Source organism: Carassius auratus, chromosome 20 (assembly GCF_003368295.1).
Source record: "Carassius auratus strain Wakin chromosome 20, ASM336829v1, whole genome shotgun sequence".
NCBI classification, from domain to species: Eukaryota; Metazoa; Chordata; class Actinopteri; order Cypriniformes; family Cyprinidae; genus Carassius; species Carassius auratus.
Genome location: NC_039262.1, coordinates 18,006,553 through 18,024,985, shown reverse-complemented (window position 1 = coordinate 18,024,985; position 18,433 = coordinate 18,006,553). Strand labels below are relative to the sequence as shown.

The window sequence follows — 18,433 nt, the reverse complement described above, 5'->3', positions numbered from 1 at the left end:
CAAGCGATTCATGCAGCATCATCCCACAATCTCATGTTAACATGAAAGGATGAATCTGTATACATATGAAAGTAAGCAGGATACCTGAGTTGGACCAGGAGGTGTCAAACAAAATGTAGCTTTTCTGCTGCTTGGTTGTATAAGTCATGACAGTGAAAGAGAGAGAGAGAGAGAGAGAGAGAGAGAGAGAGAGAGAGAGATTTCCAGCTGGACCATGGAATCTGGCATAGGACTAGACAGAATCAAGGTGACCCGATGCCACAGGGTGCATGCACACAAACACACACAGAGTCACTCAAACTCATCTATTGACTTTGACAAACAAAAAACAACACTCATACATATGCCAACCACCGGCTAAAAGTGGCACAATTTAAACAGTGATCTCTGACGAATTTCGCAGTCAACCTTAAACACAAACTAGGGCTGTGCGAAAAACAAAATACAATCGCAATATGGCTTACTGTAGGATAATTATCAAATTACTTAATCTGCACTGTGTTCATTTACACACAAGCAGCTCATGATTCAGTGTGTTCAGTGTCTCAGAGCAAACTCATCTCGGCATGACTTTGTGCTCCGTGTTTGGGTCTTTTGTATCGTGCATTTGGGAACACAACATGTGACAACCATCTTTCCACACTTGTAATGAGAAGCACATATCAACAAAAGGGCTTTTTTAGGGCTCCCAGTCTCTGCATTCTTCCGCTATAATAAAGTATTGTTGTATTGTTAGTATTGTAATTTTACTGATGTACTTTAAAATAAAAGCAAAAAAAAGTTTCAAAAGTAAAATAAAAATGATTGAAATATTAAACAAGTGAAATATAAAAAAAATAAATATATATATCTTTAGTTGAATACAATAGTTTTATTTAGTAATAATAGTCATAATAATGGTAATCAATAAGAATATTATAATTATATATATATATATATATATATATATATATATAAATGATTATTGTTGGCCAAATTGTGCAGCCATACGAAGAAGTAAAGCAAACCTGGAGCTTTTTTCCTCCACAATTAATCTTTCTGACCCATCCACAGACAGCAACAGAACTACCAAGTTCAAGGCCCAGAAACATAGTAAGGACATTGTTAAAACAGTCCAATGGTTCAACCGTATGATTTTATGAATCTAGAAGAATTCTTTTGTGTGTGTGTGTGTGTGTGTGCAAAGAAATCAAATATAAATGACTTCATGCATCAATTTCTTCTCCTCCGTTTAAGCCTAAGATGTGCATTCACAAGAGTATCACGACACTGTGTTGCTGTCTGTGGAGGGCCAGAAAGCTCTCGGATTTCATCAAAAATATTTTAATTTGTGTTCTGAAGATGAACAAAGGTCTTACAGGGTTGGAAAGAGATGAAGGATGAGTGATTAATGATTTCCTTTTTGGGTGAACTATCCCTTTAATAACCCAACACTAAAAATAGAATTTAAAGACCAGTCATAAATCTTGTTCATGTACTCATGTGTTTTTAAGTATTCCCCTTGGACACTTTATTTAATGGTTATTTTATTTCAAGTAAAACTCCTGATTCCTCACTAATTGTGTCCGTCTGTGCTCATCCTGACACAGCTCATTCAAAATCATTATACTGCATTAGTGTCTAGTCCTACATGTACATTCAGGGTACCCACAACATTTGACCAATCAATTTTCATGATTTTTCCAGCCAGGATTATTATTATTATTTATTTTTTTTCCAATGAAATATTTCAGAACTGATCATATTTAAAACTTACTCATGATGGAAATTTCCATAACTCTTTAAAACTATTATCTTCAATGACATTTCTGGGTCTGGAAATTACGATCTTTAAATTCCCAGGTATTCCACGACTTAAATGAGTTACCAGTGAATCAACAGGAACAAATCTACTAAGATCCAATGCCAAAAACACAACTTGCCCAAAACGCACAGGCCAAGCAAACACTCAAAAAGACACTATTTAAAACTTGATTTCAGCCTTTGCAATAAATCTTCATAGCACGCTAACAATGAAGGCATGAACCAATCCAATGTGCTCTGTTAAAGTGCTCTAGGCAGTAGGCATGAACAAATGGGTCATGCCTTCTCTCTCCTTAAATAACCTCGCTCTCGTGGCGTTCCAGGGCAGGAGGCAGTGTGACACCACAAGGACCCTCAAAGTGATATCTGTTGGTGAGAAACACATCTCAAATAAACCACACGCAGGTGTTCAATTTGTTTTGTGAAGTGTAGCGTTCAGTGTTTGCTCAAATGCGACAGCGAGGGACGTCACTAAGAGTCTGTGCGTATGTGGAGGCTTGTGCACAATAGAGCAGCTATGCGTTATCCTGTTGAATGGGCTGACTGAGAGGCATCACTGTGACTCATGTAAAGTGATAGTTTGTGTGTTTGTATGTCTTACTTAAAGCGCATAGTAGCAGGTGTGCTCTCCATGTTGAATTCAGCTACAGGCACTCCTCTTCCTGCCACCTGAGGAGCAAACATGGCTGCTGGGTAAACTATGGAGGAGGTACCCACCTAGAGACAAGAGAACAATGTGACAAACACAGAATACAGTTGGAGGTGAAACGCATCTGTATGAGGGATTGACGATATTGTGTTGGTTTTAGTCAAAGACCTTGCAAACCTACATTAAAAACAGTATAAATATGTTAACCAGTATACGTTTTTTATAGTATTGTAAGAGTATTATTGATGTTGCTGTTATGCCAGGATTTCCTGCAATGCTCGATCTCTAGAGCCACTGTGTAAAAAACATAAATCCCATTTACTCGAACTGTAAATGTAATTTTGCAGGCTGAATTGAATGTGATGTGATAAAAAGACTGGGCACCTTGTGAGCTGCACGAAAAAACGTACATCTCCAGTGTAGTTCGATTCATATTACTGGTTTGAAGAGTCTTTCACTGAATTAATTCTCTAAATTCTTCACAGCGGTCAATAAATCAACATCTGACTCACTTAATAAACTGCAAGATAGCATTCCTTTCTTTTTTTGCATGCTGAAGGATCATGAAAATTACTAACAGATCTCTGGTAATTGATTCTAATGGATATGGTTTAAGCCTGCATGTTGCTAAGCTAAAAACTCAATACTTTAGTAAGCTGAAAATAAAATTTTGGATTTCATCAAAATAAGGTATTATAAACATAATAAGAAAGCCTAAGTTCTAAAATAGGCCTATTCTTAAAATCCTTTCTAGGTAGTCAGCTCCGTGGTTCTGTTAAGTGTATCACTCACCACTAAGCAGAGATCACATTTTTCCAGCTCCTGCTCCACAGCGGTGAGGATATCTGAATCCAGAGTCTCTCCGAACCAAACCACATGAGGCCTCAGCAATCCATTACAGCCACTTCTGTCACACCTATAATCATAAAGTAAAAAAACTAACATCTCGATCATGAAATATTAAACACGTGGATATATACTGCCCACTGCTGGAGAAAAGTGTTGCTATTCTCAAGTTATTTCTGTATTGACCTTTACATATTTTTTTTTATTTCCCCATGAAGTCCAGTTATAAAGGTTGTTGAAGGTTTTTTTGCACCAAAGCACCCCCAATTTCGTATTACATGACTACCCTCCTACCTCTCTAAATTAAGCAGCCTTACAGTATGTTTACAGTAAAGCAAGCCAGAGGTATGCATTCCAGCGGCATCTGATTATATTTGTTGCAACGCAGGACATCATTTTTTTTTATGCAACATAATTTAAAAAAAAAAGTTGATTTGATCTAAAATGCAGTAAAAACTGTAATATTGTGAAATATTTTGACAATTTAAAATCACTGTTATTTTTTATATACTGTATTTAACATGTCATTTACTCCTGTGGTGCAATGCTGAATTTTCCGCTGTCACTACTCCAGTCTTCAGTGTCACATGATCCTTCAGAAATCATCCTGATGTTCGTACATCATAAAACTGGTGCTCAATAAACATTTCTTATTATTAACAAAGTTGAAAACAGTTGTGCTGCTTAACATTTTTGTGGAAACTTAGAATTTTTTCCGGGTTCTCTGATTAATTATTTTTATTTTTATTTAAAGAACAGCATTTATTAATTTTTTTCATAACAATGTAAACATCTTCACGGTCACTTCTGATCTGAATAGAAGCATTCATTTCTTTTAAAACCCCAAACAGTGTAGTGTAGTTCTCAGTTCCTTGCAATTTGTTTAAACAGCTTAAAAATCTGATTCTGCACAAAAATCTGCACAGAAGTACAGCATGCAGAACATTTTGCAGATTTGCACATATTAAATATGTAGGCAAATTAGGTAGCGGAACAGCCCCCCGGTAAAATAGCTGCCTTTTACAATGTACTGCATCTTCAGACTAATCACAGTCTACAGTACTGATCTGCAACAAAACCCAAACTCACAAACCTAGGCAGGTGCTCCACTGGTATCCTGGCATCCTTGGCACTGGGGTCAGGCTCTCTGAGAATTGAAAATGAAAGAGAAAAGCAGATACAGAGAGTGCATTCTCTTGTGGTTTAAATATTTGATGAAATAATAGTGATGTGTTTGCATGAGCTTGTACCCTTTCCCCTCCAGAGCAGGACAGATTGGACTCTTGTGGTTGGCTTTGACTTCTCCACAGCTCATGCAGCGGGTTTTAAATAGACTACCTTGAGAGAAAGAGAGAAGAGAGAGAAATCGCAAATCGGATCGGGAATAACCTCAATTTGAAGGTATGATTGTATGGAAAGATGGGACAAAAGCTCCACTACCAAATAGATGCCCAATTAATTTCATTCTGTTAATCAGATGTCAACCAGTAATTGATGCATTATAATGGTGTCCTGGGTCGAGAAGCTGTTGTCTCACCGTGGATTTCATAGAGATGTTCGGAGCCAGCACGACGGTGCAGTTCATCGATGTTCTGAGTGATGATCACAACAGAGCGCCCCTGTTTGCTGAGACGGGACTCACACTCCGCTAAAGCCAGGTGGGCTGGGTTTGGCATCTTACTGCGAATAACCTACAAAATTACATACAATATGAAAAATGAAATAAATTAAGATTAGTAGTGGTCGAAATATTTTGCATTTTTCAAATATCGGCATCGGCCAAATACGTTTTTCTGCTTGGCCGATGTGTTCGAGGTGGATAGAAGTCTGTCTAATAATCAGATCGGTTAAAGCAATTAATGTATATAAAAAGTATTATACCAATTGCTTTTTATTAGACCTATCAGTAACAGAAAGGCACATATTATAATACTTTCTCGTTTGCCATTAGCATTAAGCAAATCCACATTTATATAATTTAAACAAACCTTTGAATGACTAATGAACATTTCATTTCACAAACCTTGCAAACTTAGTAGAATCCAGGAGTGAGATCTTGTGAAGTGTGCACATGACCAGCACGATTGCGTGATCCCTGTGTGACGGCTGGTCCGTGTACACTCAATGCTTTTAACTTTGAACTTTGATTTTCAATTCTGCTGCACTTGCCCTATGCATTTGCCCACTCTCATATTCATGACATTTTCTCTGTGTGCTGTATGTAAAATAAGGGTTACCCTGGCTTTATTTGAAAAATATGATTCCCAATGCACACAAACTTCCCAGAATACTCAGTGCCCTGTTGGTTACAGTGTTTACTTCTTTTTTTAATCATATTTCTATTAAATATCTATGTATTTGTGAAAAATACTTTGTCATGTAAAGTATGTTTATTTTACACACTTCTTTTTTTAATCCATTGTCAAAAGATTTATTAAATATTAATAAAAAAAATATTACATCGGCTTCATATCGGTTGTCCCACCCCAAGAAATCGGCATTGGTATTGGCTGTCAAAAACCCAATATCGGTCGAACTCTGGTTATTAGGATGCAACAAAACATAATTTTTTGTTTAATTATTCTTAATTGTTTGACTGCAACCCCAGTTTTTAAACATATAATAACATTTGATGTTGAAAGTGGCTGGTTTCAAAATTTATAATAATCATATTTTGTTTTATGTAGTAGTTTTTAAAATGATTTGCATTTTATTTCTTACGTTTTTTTCAGTTAGTCTTAATCAAAATATTTTATTATATTTTATTGCATTATTATATTTGAGACAGTTTTGATATATTATAATATAGTGCAATTTTTCTTTCTCATATCGGTACCTACAACTGAAACTTTTATTGTATTGTCACAAAATTAATAAAGAAAGTTTTTTAAAAAATGCAAACAGGAATCTCATAACCAATCTACTACTATTGAGTAACCCTGGGATGCAATGTGAATTTCAGACGTTCTTTCAGATTTTTTACTGCAATTCTAAGGATGCAAAACATGAAGAAAAAGTAGTAGTAGAAGAAAAGTAGTAGTAGTCTCATTAAAGTATTAACATACCATCGCAGGCATTTATAATATACTTTTACAGTGAATTGATCACTGAAAGAAACAAATGGCATTATGACATTGGTAACCATTCAGTCAGTAATGTGTAACCCACCTCACGCCTGTAATGGTAAAACTCCCAAACTAAAGAAGGATCTCGAGAGAAAGCTTCAGGGGTTGCCAAATCCTGAAAGACAAAGAGAAGAAAAGAGAGCCTCCTGTTAATGTTTCCTTATGTACATGTGATGTGAAACTAAAAGCTTGAATTATGACAAAAAAGTTTAAGAGTACTATTTAGAATAAAAGTATCTCTATATGTTCTGTTGTGCAGCACTAAAAAAAATAAAACATCAACGATCCGTTGTAAAATAATTGTTAAATTTTCATATGATTAAACTTTAAATAAATTGTTAATTTTAGTATTTCATATTAATATATTAAAACGATTATTATTATTAATCTTTGCATGCTTACACACGTGGTGTGACTACAGCATTCATATCCACTGTTACAAGTAGCCTGACAAATTTGGTCAGAGCTGTCAAATACAATAGATGTTGAATGTTTACAGTCATTATTTACAATGCAAAATGTAAACTATGTTTTACAGGCCCATTTGTATATATTTCTGAATCATAAATTAAAGAAAAGTCATGCAGTATAATATACAACTGGTACCCTGCTGTAACTATGCCACTACTTTTTCAGTGGGGTGTTTTTCACAGCCAAGAAAGACTAAGACTCGCCTCTTCATTTAGAAGTGTATTTAGACTTTTTATGTTGTTATGTTGTCAATTAGAGCAGTATATCGCCTTGTAGTCACTGTGCTCATATGCTGTTATGCTCTGCAAAGTACTACATAAGTCAGGGGTTTTCAAAGAGGTCTGTGAAAAATTGGTCAAAATTAATATTAAGATATTAATGTAATGCACATTCACATTCTGCCATTATTTATCAATAGAAAGGACCATCACAAAGGGATTCGAGTCCTAGAATTACAAAGTTTTAAAAACCTTGGTATAAATCCTTTACTGAAACTAAGATCAGATAGTAAAAATTGTGTCATGTGTTTACAATACCTGTGCCTGCCATTTCCTCCAGTAGCCCCCCTGTCCTCTAAAGGTTGGGACTCCACTCTCTGCACTCACTCCAGCCCCCGTAATGATAGCAATGTGCTTGGCTTTAGCAAAATCCTCACGAAACTCTGTTAAATCTGCAAAATGAAACAAATTACAATGCAAACCACTTAATTCACAGGCCATCCGCTGCCATACATACACAGTGAAGACGGTCCTACCTGAGCTTGGTCTAGCCATCTTTGGAGCGCTCCAGTTCTGTCTGACTGTCGCACAGAGGTGAGAGGTCAGCCCCCTACACGTCAAATGCCACACAATCATTCAGAGTTAAATGTCACTCTGCACAGCAAGAAAATCAGAAATATCCATATAAACAACCTGAAATGCAACGTACTCACCAGCAGACACGCACAGAATCAGAGAATGAGATTAAAGCACTTCCTCTTTCTGTTCGGAGATGTTCCTTTGCTAGAAAAGGAGGCGTGTCCAGGAAGTAGTCTGACAGGTTGGGAATTCTGGAATGATTTCCTTCTTCTATTCATAATCACACAAAGCATTAAAACTGTATTGGCTTAATATAAAAAACTCCTTTGTGCAGCTTTTTTTTTTAAAGAAGGAAGAAAAGAAAAGAAAAATACTATTTATATATATATAAAGTATATGTATATATTTATTTAAATACATTAATGTACTACATTGTTAAATGTAACATTTTAAATTAAAAGTTTCATAAAACTCATTTAAATGCAATCCACAAATATGAAAAAAAATAAAACACCACATTTGGGATTTTTTTTAACGACTTCTACATATACACTTAAGGAAATGACTGAACAGAAAATCTGACTCATGGGTCATTGCTGCTGTGCATTAAGTTTCCATGTCCTCAATACATTTTATACGTTTTATTTACATTTGTTTTTTAACAATGAACTTACAGTATGAGTGAATTTTAAATCTCGAAGCTACAAAGCTGTTTCAAACCAGAAATATTTTTTAAAAATGTTTGATTAATTATGGTTGAACTTGTAATAGCGTCATTAAAATGAAATAAACTTGTTTGCGTTACTTAACTTAGACACCCCAATATAAGCTTTATATCCATTCTGTTAAGAACCATGTTTATTTCTTTATTAATTAGTAGCCTCATTTTTTTTTTTTTTTTTTTTTTTTGCCAATGTGTAAATAATCAATTTAATTAATAAAATCGAGTTAAAAATACTAATAAGTGCCTGCTTGACCTGCACATATTTCTGAATATCTGGTATGGTGGTGCACCCCTTTATTTGATGTAGTTACTAATAAAACTACACAACCATATTAATTTTTATTATTATTTTTCTTTTTTATTTAACCACATAAGAGGAATGAGTCTGACCCTCCTGCACAAGACTCATGGCACTATTGCAGGAACATGAAAAGAGGACAGTACTGAGGTGCAATAAAGTCAAACTTTAATAAACATATGTGGGCCTTGAAGGACCATGACCACAGCTCACATGCACTATAGTTCCCTGCTCTCAGAAAAACACTTGATAGGTCAAACATGGTAAACAAAGCAGCAGTAATGTTACATGTGCAATACATGCTGATGACTATGAACACACAGCTGTCTAACAGAATGAAAGGAAAGTAACAGCTACCTGCGTGTGTTGTGCGGACTTCTATAACACAGATTGTGTAGATTTAGTCCAGCAGAGCTGAAGATGAAATATGTATTACATCTACTCGCTGTCATGAGCCAGTGGAAGAGAGGGTGCACTACTCTCGGCTTCGAGACAAAATTGCACGCACAACACAAACCGTGAAACAACAAAAGTTCCTGTTAACTTTCATATTAGACGCCTCTGAGGGGCGTTTGGTGGCTCAGAAAACTCAAGCGTCAACTGACTCACATCCAAATCTTTGAACGCATTTTGAGTTACTGATTATATTTGTGCACCATAAAGTATAAAATATTAAATAAATTAATTTCAAGGATTGTTATCTGAGAAACGAACAGACTAACTCACCACAATAATTTCTATAAAATCACACTCAAAAAATGTTTATCCATTAATCACATTCGACTGTGAATGGTGCATCCTAAACATTGATGAGAAAAGTAACACGCATCACGAGTCTTTGCGCTTCCTCAGCGTCGGCCTGGACAATAATTCGCAGCTGAAAAATGGCACTAATAAACTTTAATAGCCAATTAATTGATATTAAAAGGGTGAAGTTTTAAATACGACAATTATTATTTAGACTCATAGTACTTGACCAATAAGAGAAAACATCTGAGCCACTAAACCCGCCCATTATTGTAATATTTCATTCTGTTTTTCAGAAGAACACGCTGCTGTTGAAGACTGGTCCGGTTATGGAAAGAGCGACCTCTAGCGTGGAGAACATAATACTGTCAGTGGATGTATCACAATTACAAATACGGCTAAATACAGCAGAACTATGTAGAAAAAAAAGACTAGTTTTATTGATAGCCTGGAAAGTCATTTAAAATTAATTTGAAATGCAGTGAATACAATTTTGGATGTACTGTATCCATGTACTGTCTCTTCTTATAATTACCTAATTATAAACATAACAGTTAGTGCTGTCAAATTATTAATCACAGTTTATTGTGATGGTGATATTTGCTATTTTATTTTATTGTTGCATAATTTATTTACACACACCCTTTATGTTTGTGCACATATTACATTACAAATATCCACTCCCCTAGTCTCCCAAAGTGCTAAAACAAATTACACGGAAACATCTTATTAAACATGTAATTATGCATGCATTCATCCATTGGGCATGAACAGACATGCACTGGAACAACCAACATCATCATCATCCCTGGGGTTGATCTTTCCAGAAGCTTAGCTAGCCTACTCGAAGCTATGATGAATCACTTTTCTGAGGTAAACATGAAAATATTAATTACAAAACAACAACAGCAAAGATTTAGTGACTTAATGAAGCATGTGACTCCTCTGAAACATGATCAGAGTGACACAGACTGTACACGATGACGGACTCCTCCCTTTACAACCTCAAAACAGACAATAGTGGGAGGCACAAGCAAACGTCATACTCTCTCTCTCTCTCTCTCCACAAAGCAGCTTTACACTCTGTTTTTTACCCTCACTGTAAACGATGGCAGAGGAAGAAGCTGGTGTTTTCGTCAACCAGGAGCAGTTCAGCTGTCCCATCTGTATGGACCTTCTGCGGGACCCCGTGACCATTCCTTGTGGACACAACTACTGTATGGAGTGCATCAAGAGCTACTGGGAGCAGAAGAGCCAGAAGAAGTTGTGCAGCTGTCCAGAGTGCAGACAGACCTTCTCCCCGAGACCGGCGCTCAACAAAAACACCCTGTTTGCTGAAGTTGTTGAGAAGCTGAGACAGACTGGAACGCGTTCATCCACCATCCCTGGAGCTGAGACCGATGAGGTCATTGGAAAAGAAAAGCAGGACCTCGTCATGTTCTGTCAGGTGTGTCTGACTTCTCTTCTGATGGTAAACGTCATAATAACCAAGCACAGCAAGAGCTTTAATAAACAAGTCATTGAAAGGTCAGTTCATTTCTGTATGTTGAGGCTCAAGTGTATGAATAAAATTGCGTTATATAACAAAATGTCAAACTAAGTAGGATTTGTCTTTGCACAAATAATGTCACACGTACATTATACATTTCATAAATTAAGTTTTAAATCAATAAACAATTATTAAATTGATCAAATAGATGTGTGTGCGTTATTATATTACAGTAAAAATCCTTGAATATATAGGTAAATGTATTGTTTAGGGTTTCTTTTTTTTTCTAAATATGATCAGTGATTAATTTCTAAGCATCAGTACTTTTGGGGGATGTCACACAAGGACATCACTGCTTTTTCCCTAATGAAATTCTAATATAAAAAATAATATGAGTCAGGCTTTTTGGCTGATTTTTAACTTTAATTCTCAAAAAATATCAAAATTGATTTTAATCAGAAGAACATGCTCACCACAAAAGAAATATTGAACAAATAAAATAGTAATAGTAAAACTGGTACTTTATGGATCACAAGGGCTGTGGACTAAATCAACTTGGGGGGAGGGGAGGGGGGGGTCTAGTAGTACTTTTAATGAAAAAAAAAAAAAAAAAAAACCCGGGTTGATCCTGATCAAGGTTTGAAACCCAAAACATGTTGGTATGTTTCCCATCACATGTGCTGCTGGATTCTTTTTTGTTGTTAAACAATTCTTCATGTATTTATCCTCATGTCTGCAGCAAGAGCTTAAGCAGTCACAGAGGAGATGCCAGCAGGTCATAAAGGAGCGCGAGACAGAGCTACAGGATCTGAGTCACGCCGTCCTCTCTCTCAGGGTGAGTCTCTTACTGCCAGGAGCTGGGAGATCTTAATGGACAAGTGGAATAGTGTGGGTCAACTTATGATCCTTATTAGACCCGTTATACACAGAGAGGTTCTTGGACTCATCACTTCTCTGGTTCTGCTTGTTGTATAACAGAGCTCTGCCCTGGCAGCAGTGGAGGACACGGAGAAGATCTTCAGTGAGCTGATTCTGTCCATTGAGGCACTGTGTTTCAAGGTGACAGAGATGATAAAAACAAAGGAGCAGATGGAATTAGACGAGGCACATGGATTTATGGAGAAACTAGAGCAGGAGATCTCAGAGCTCAGGAGGAGAGATGCTGAATACGACACGCTTGCACGCCTTGACGATAAAACCCAGTTCCTGAAGGTAGCGTCAGTGCTTCTAGACTCCAATGTACGTGTCGCTTTGTGATTTTGGGTTAAGAGAGTTTATTACTATTATGTATTCCTCAGAGTTATGAAGCACTGTGTAGTCAGCCGGAGTTGGTGACTTCTCCTGCAGTTCTAGTCAATCCGGACTTCACTTTTGAGAGGGTGTCAAGAAAACTCACATATCTCTGTGAGGACATTAAAGATCTGTGCCAGAAGAAATCGGAGAAATTGTCAACAAAAGGTAAGTCATCATCTGAATATGTTTGGAATAGCATGCAAACTAAACATTTAAATCATGTAAAGATGCAGTATATTCCAGGTTAATAATTGCATTACTTTAGTAGTAAGTAGTTTCAAAGTAGGACTTCTCTTGTGTATAACTGGTTAATGGCAGCTTTATAAGAAACAAGACCAGTAAATTACATGTTGTTAGCAGCATTCTGCTGTTTCACAGTAATTTGGCAGGAAAATAACCCAATATGCATATATTTCACAGCAAATTTTTGACCTAATTTATGTAATACTGTACATTCATGGCAAATTTTGTGATTAATGAATCACACATTCTGATTCATTATGATTGGATAAAATTATATGTTATAATATACTGGATAATAGTTTTTATTTATTTATGATAAACCACTGAATTAATAACTAGTGATGGACAATGATTAATCATAAAATTAACATTGATAAAAATTGTTTACATAATATATGTGTCTGTACTGTGTATATTTATTATGTATATATAAATACACTCATACATGTACATATTTAAGAACAAATTTATGTTTATATATTAAATATATTTAGATATAATATAAATTATATTCATATTAATATAAATATGTACATGTAAATGTTAATGCATGTGAATTTTTTCCAAATGTATACTGTATGTGTGTGTCTTTATATATGCATTATAAATATCCACATCACACACACATATATAAACAAAAACTTTTATTTTGGATGCGATTAATCACAATTAATCATTGCCCAGCACTGTTAAAAACTCAACAATCAATAATAAAACATCAATAATAATAAAAAAAAAAAATACAAATAATAATCCTTATTTTCTCAAGATGGCAAATGCAAACCTCTCACAAGTGATGAGGTCATGTGACAATGTTTAATATCTCTATCTGTTTTATTCGCATACTATTGTTTGAAATGTAAAAAAAAAGTGCTTCACTTACTATTTTCAAAGAACTGTCAAAATTCATATAGTATTCAAGTATTCCAAACACTATTAAACATTAAAAAAAAAAAAAAAAGTATACATATTTAAAATGCCTGCACTGTTTCTATTTTGTCTTATTAGTGACAAACCTGAAGTTTATTCCTACTCCTGAACCTAAAATCAGAGAGCAGTTTTTGGAATGTGAGTAACACACACATGCACACACACACACACAATTAAATGTGCACCAGAAATCAATACAACCAACTACAGAACTACTGTCTTTGTTAATCCACGTCTTGTGTCTCTGGATTTCAGATTCGGGTCCCCTGACTCTCGACCCGAATACGGCTCACAGAAACCTCAGCGTTTCCTCAGAGACCGGCGAGGTGATGTGCAGTAAAACCTCTCTATCCGTTCCTGACCACCCAGAGAGGTTTGACAGCTATTACCAGGTCCTGTGCAGGGAGAGCGTGTCCGGTCGATGTTACTTCGAGGCAGAGTGGAGCGGGAAGGGTCCTGTGCACATCTCAGTGTCCTATGAGGACATCAGCAGGAAAGGAAAGAGCACCCTGTGTGCTTTTGGACACAACGCCCAGTCCTGGAGTCTGGTGTGCTCTGAGGATACATATGCATTCTGGCACAATGCACGGGAAACTAAGATTCCCAAAATGCAGTGGGCTCGCAGGACTGGCGTTTATGTTGACTTCTCTGCAGGAATTTTGGCGTTTTACAGCATCACAGACTCATTGAATCTCATCTACAGAATTCGTACTGCATTCACTCAACCGCTCTATCCTGGATTCAGAATTAACACCGGGTCCAGTATGAGGCTCTGTTATCCACTTTAATGCCATGAAATGGAGATTACTCAGTTCTTGAGAAGTTCTTTGAAACTTAACAAATGAAGCATGAGAGGTCAGGCTCTACTGGTTGTTAACATTAGTTAACTACATTAGTTGACATTAGCTAACAATATAAAGTGATTCTAAAGCTTATATCAATCTTTGTTAATTTCTTCATTTACTAATATAATATTAAAATCAAAAGTTGTATCTGTTAAGATTATTTAATTGTTCTGAGCTAACATGGACTAGCAGTGAAAATCTGTATTTTAATGTAATAAACACTGTAACAAGTGCTCATTGAAAAAGTGAAGTGACATACAACCAGGTATGGTGACCCATACTGAGAATTTGTGCTCTGCATTTAACACATCCAAAGTGCACACACACACACACACACACACACACACACAGCGTGATCACACACCTGGAGCAGTGGGCAGCCATTTATGCTGCGGCACCCAGGGAGCAGTTGGGGGTTCAGTGCCTTGCTCAAGGGCACCTAAGTTCTGCTATTGCCGGCCCGAGACTCAAACCCACAACCTTAGAGTTAAACTCTCTAACCACTAGGCCACGACTTCCCCACTTTGTTAGTTAATGTTAATTAACATGAACTAATGTTAACTCATGTAACTTATTGTAAAGTTTTACATAAATGACCAACACACTCTCATGGCAATTCTTAACTATTTAATATTTTGGCTAATTGATATCCTCTCATTTGAATGTTTTCATACAATCTGCTTGTGTCCCACTGATAGAATGGGTTGGGGGTAAACCTTCATGGTTCTTTTTTTATTTTATTTTTATCACAAGTTTCTGTACAAATCACATCACACAAATTCATACTAAATTGCCACCACATAAAATAGTTACGTTTTCTCTGTGAATGTTAAATTTGGCATACTGAAGTGTCACCAAAAATGTTTTCTGGAACCTGGTATTCATTAAATATTTTTTCATCTTATCTTTTTTTTTTTTTTTTTTTTAATTAAGGTTCCAAAGGGGGTTTTCGCAGCAGTGCCATTAAAAAAAAATATATATATTTAGGCTATGTTAAATATGTGTCAAGCTAATGCGTCAGGAAGAGGAACTGAATTTGTAGGCTAACGTTACTTAGACTGAATTTATTAATAATGTTAACGTTACTTGTATATAAAAAAGGTGTATACGAATTATTTAAAATGTATGCATACACAAACGTATAGCATAATTAAAAATGTCAAATAAGTTTTGTATGAGTATGTATGAGGGAATTAAATGAGCTGTGAAGGGAACGTGGTCTTTCTTCTAGTTTTATCCATAAAACAAGTTATGTCAAAAGCTGTGTTACTATAATTAATTTCAGGTTTCATTTTGGCATGTTGTGTGATATTTTTGTGTTTCCGACATTAAAAGATATGAATAAATTGTGCCATCTCTCTCTTTTATTAGCCAATGCTTAATTATTACAATGAAACGTGTAACGCTAATGTAAACCAGTGATATACGCTTATTTGAAGTTAACATGGGTGTGTTGAATGGGATTTAGCGTGTGCAAACTTTTGCAATTTGCTGGTATTTATCAACAACAGGAAGGCATATTATGATATTATTTTAATGCTGTTTAAGGTAGACTTTTAATATGAAATGTCCATGTTCTGTTACAAATCCTTGCAACTAATGAACAGTTAGCATCAATGCTCCCTGTGTTGTGTGATGGATTGACATCCCAGATGTCAGTGACTTGTCTTCTTCAGTAGAGTTTTATCTGAATTGGTGATACACTGCACATCTGTGGCTGCCGGTTTCTGATTGTTTATTCATAAGGTCTCTATGTGTCCTCAGGAGCCTTTGGTAATTTGGTCTTGTCTGTATATGATTATTTGACTCTCAAAAGCCAGCAGCCAGAGACGTGCAGTTTTGCAATTTTTTTAAAGACAATGTTTTCACCTAAAAATTTCCTTTATGCAGATTGTTATTAAATAAAGTTGTAATGTGTTGTAATGTGTTTTAGTGATTGATAGACACCAGGTAGTTTTTTTTTTTTTTTTCAACTCAATATAAAATATTATAACTAGTTCAACAGCAATTTCTTATGATGCCCAAATAATACACTTTAACATATGAAACACGTGGAGTGAATGGTTAAATTTTAATTGACATAACTTGCTGTAGTTTTCTAAATGTTTGACCAATGAAATAATTTTAGTTTAATGGACTATAAAACTATTTCAGTAAAGGTTGAGCCAAATTAAAAAAAAAAACTAAAAAAAAAACAATTCAGGCAACACTTTGAAGACAGAAACTGACTGAATGTAAAATTTCTGTGGAACTTGTTACTAAATAATAATTAGTTGAAACGGCTTGACATTTTTTACAGTGTATATACAGTATTACACACACACACATACACACACACACACACACACATATATATATATATATATATATATATATATATATATATATATATATGGGCACTTTTAAACACTAGTAAAATATTACATTTCTCATCCACATACAGTACATTTATCCTTTACAACTGTGGCATGTTATGAGCAAAAAACCTACAAATCCAAACACATTTTTATAAATTTATTTAAAAATAATTATAATAATCAACCCATTTCCATACATTACACAACAGAATGGCAAAAGCTTTACATTCATCACAGATTCAGACATTATTCTTCATTCTTGAAGTTGATGTGTAATTTTTTCGATAAATGTAATTGCTAAAATAACAGATTTCCCAAACAGCCCTAACGTATAACTGGTCAAACAGACAAACACAATAGTTCAACCAGTGTTGCCGTGTCAGGCTGGTGGTTTTTCACATTTACTTTCAATGTGCTGTTTAATATAAAAAAAAGAGAAGCAATATAAATTGCAATTAGCTTTTATTCAGGCAGAAAACCTGGTAATGCAACATTTTCTTTATCTACTACTTCATTTACATACAGTGCTGTGAAAAGGTTTTTGCCCCCTTCCTGTTTAAATTTATTTTATTTTATTGCATATTTTTCACACTTGAAAGATTCAGATCATCAAACAAATTTGAATATTACACAAAGATAACGCAAGTAAAATGCAGTTTTAAATGATTTTATTTATTAAGGGAAAAAATATTTCAAACCCACCTGGCCCTACGTGAAAAAATGAATTGCCCCCTCATGTTAAATCACGAATAACTGTGATTAACCACGTTATTTTAGAAAGCGGGGTTAAATTTCACACCCACACATGATAACTGTCAGAGCTGTTGAATCAAGAAATCACTTAAATAAAACCTGTCTGACAAAGTGAAGCAAGCTTAAAGAGCAACACATCATGCCACGATCTAAACAAATTCAAGAACAGATGAGAAACAAAATAGTTGACATGTATCAGTCTGAAAAGGGTTATAAAGTCATTTCTAAGGCTTTGGGACTCCAGCGAACCATGGTCAGAGCCATTATCCACAAATGGAGAAAACTAGGAACAGTGGTGAACCTTCCCAGGAGTGACCGGCCTACCGAAATTACTCCAAGAGCACAACGACGAATCATCCAGGAGGTCATAAAAGAACCCAGAACAACATCTAGAGAACTACAGCCTTCACTTTCCTCAACTGAGGTCAGTGTTCATGATTCAACAATAAGAAAGAGACTGGGCAAAAACAGCATCCATGGAAGAGATCCAAGACAAAAGCCACTGCTGACCAAAAATAACACAAAGACTCGTCTCACATTTGCCAAAAGATATTTTGATCTTTGAGTTTTGGGCAAATATCCTGTGGACTGATGAGACACAACTTTTGGGAAGGTGTGTGTCCCGTTACATCTGGCGTAAAACCAACACATAATTTCATAAAAAGATCATAGCAGCAGTCAAACATGGTGGTGGTAGTGTGACGGTCTGGGGCTGATTTACAGCTTCAGGACCTGGACGTCTTGACATAATTGATGGAAGCATGAATTCTGCAGTCGATCAGAAAATCCTGGAGGAGAATGTCCAGACGTCAGTTTGTGAACTCAAGCTCAAGCGCACTTGGGTTACGCAGCAGGACAATGATCCCAAACACACCAGCAAGTCCAGCTCTGAATGGCTCAAGAAAAACTAAATGAAGGTTTTGGTCCAGACTTAAATCTGATTGAGATGCTGCGGCATGACCTCAAACAGTCCTTTCATGCTCGAAATCCCTCCAATGTGACTGAATTAAACCAATTCTGAGAAGAAGAGTGGGACAAAATTCCTCTTTTTCACGTAGTGCCA

The 18,433-nt window shown here is 35.7% G+C and overlaps 2 protein-coding genes across 4 annotated transcripts; one reads left to right on the top strand and one right to left on the bottom strand.

Annotated features, from left to right (window-relative positions):
- Positions 1-1,716: 1,716 nt before the first annotated feature.
- On the bottom strand, positions 1,717-10,785 carry LOC113121085 (NAD-dependent protein deacylase sirtuin-5, mitochondrial). Of its 3 annotated transcripts, none has more exons than XM_026291320.1 (11): positions 10,555-10,785; positions 7,826-7,961; positions 7,649-7,722; positions 7,431-7,564; positions 6,467-6,538; positions 4,836-4,989; positions 4,549-4,636; positions 4,392-4,445; positions 3,245-3,368; positions 2,405-2,520; positions 1,717-2,169 (listed from the first exon to the last, which is right to left on the bottom strand). In XM_026291320.1, exons 1-11 carry the CDS (start codon positions 10,655-10,657, stop codon positions 2,097-2,099), a joined length of 1,128 nt encoding a protein of 375 aa, XP_026147105.1. In that variant the 5' UTR covers positions 10,658-10,785; the 3' UTR covers positions 1,717-2,096. The 3 variants fall into 3 exon arrangements, with proteins under 3 accessions (XP_026147105.1, XP_026147106.1, XP_026147107.1); XM_026291321.1 differs by lacking the exon at positions 10,555-10,785 and adding an exon at positions 9,156-9,295; XM_026291322.1 differs by lacking the exon at positions 10,555-10,785 and adding an exon at positions 9,071-9,294.
- Positions 10,786-10,911: 126 nt separating this feature from the next.
- Positions 10,912-14,567, top strand: LOC113121086 (tripartite motif-containing protein 16-like protein). Its single transcript, XM_026291323.1, has 6 exons — positions 10,912-10,987; positions 11,689-11,784; positions 11,928-12,161; positions 12,248-12,407; positions 13,494-13,553; positions 13,671-14,567. Exons 3-6 carry the CDS (start codon positions 12,018-12,020, stop codon positions 14,201-14,203), a joined length of 897 nt encoding a protein of 298 aa, XP_026147108.1. The 5' UTR covers positions 10,912-10,987; positions 11,689-11,784; positions 11,928-12,017; the 3' UTR covers positions 14,204-14,567.
- Positions 14,568-18,433: the final 3,866 nt, after the last annotated feature.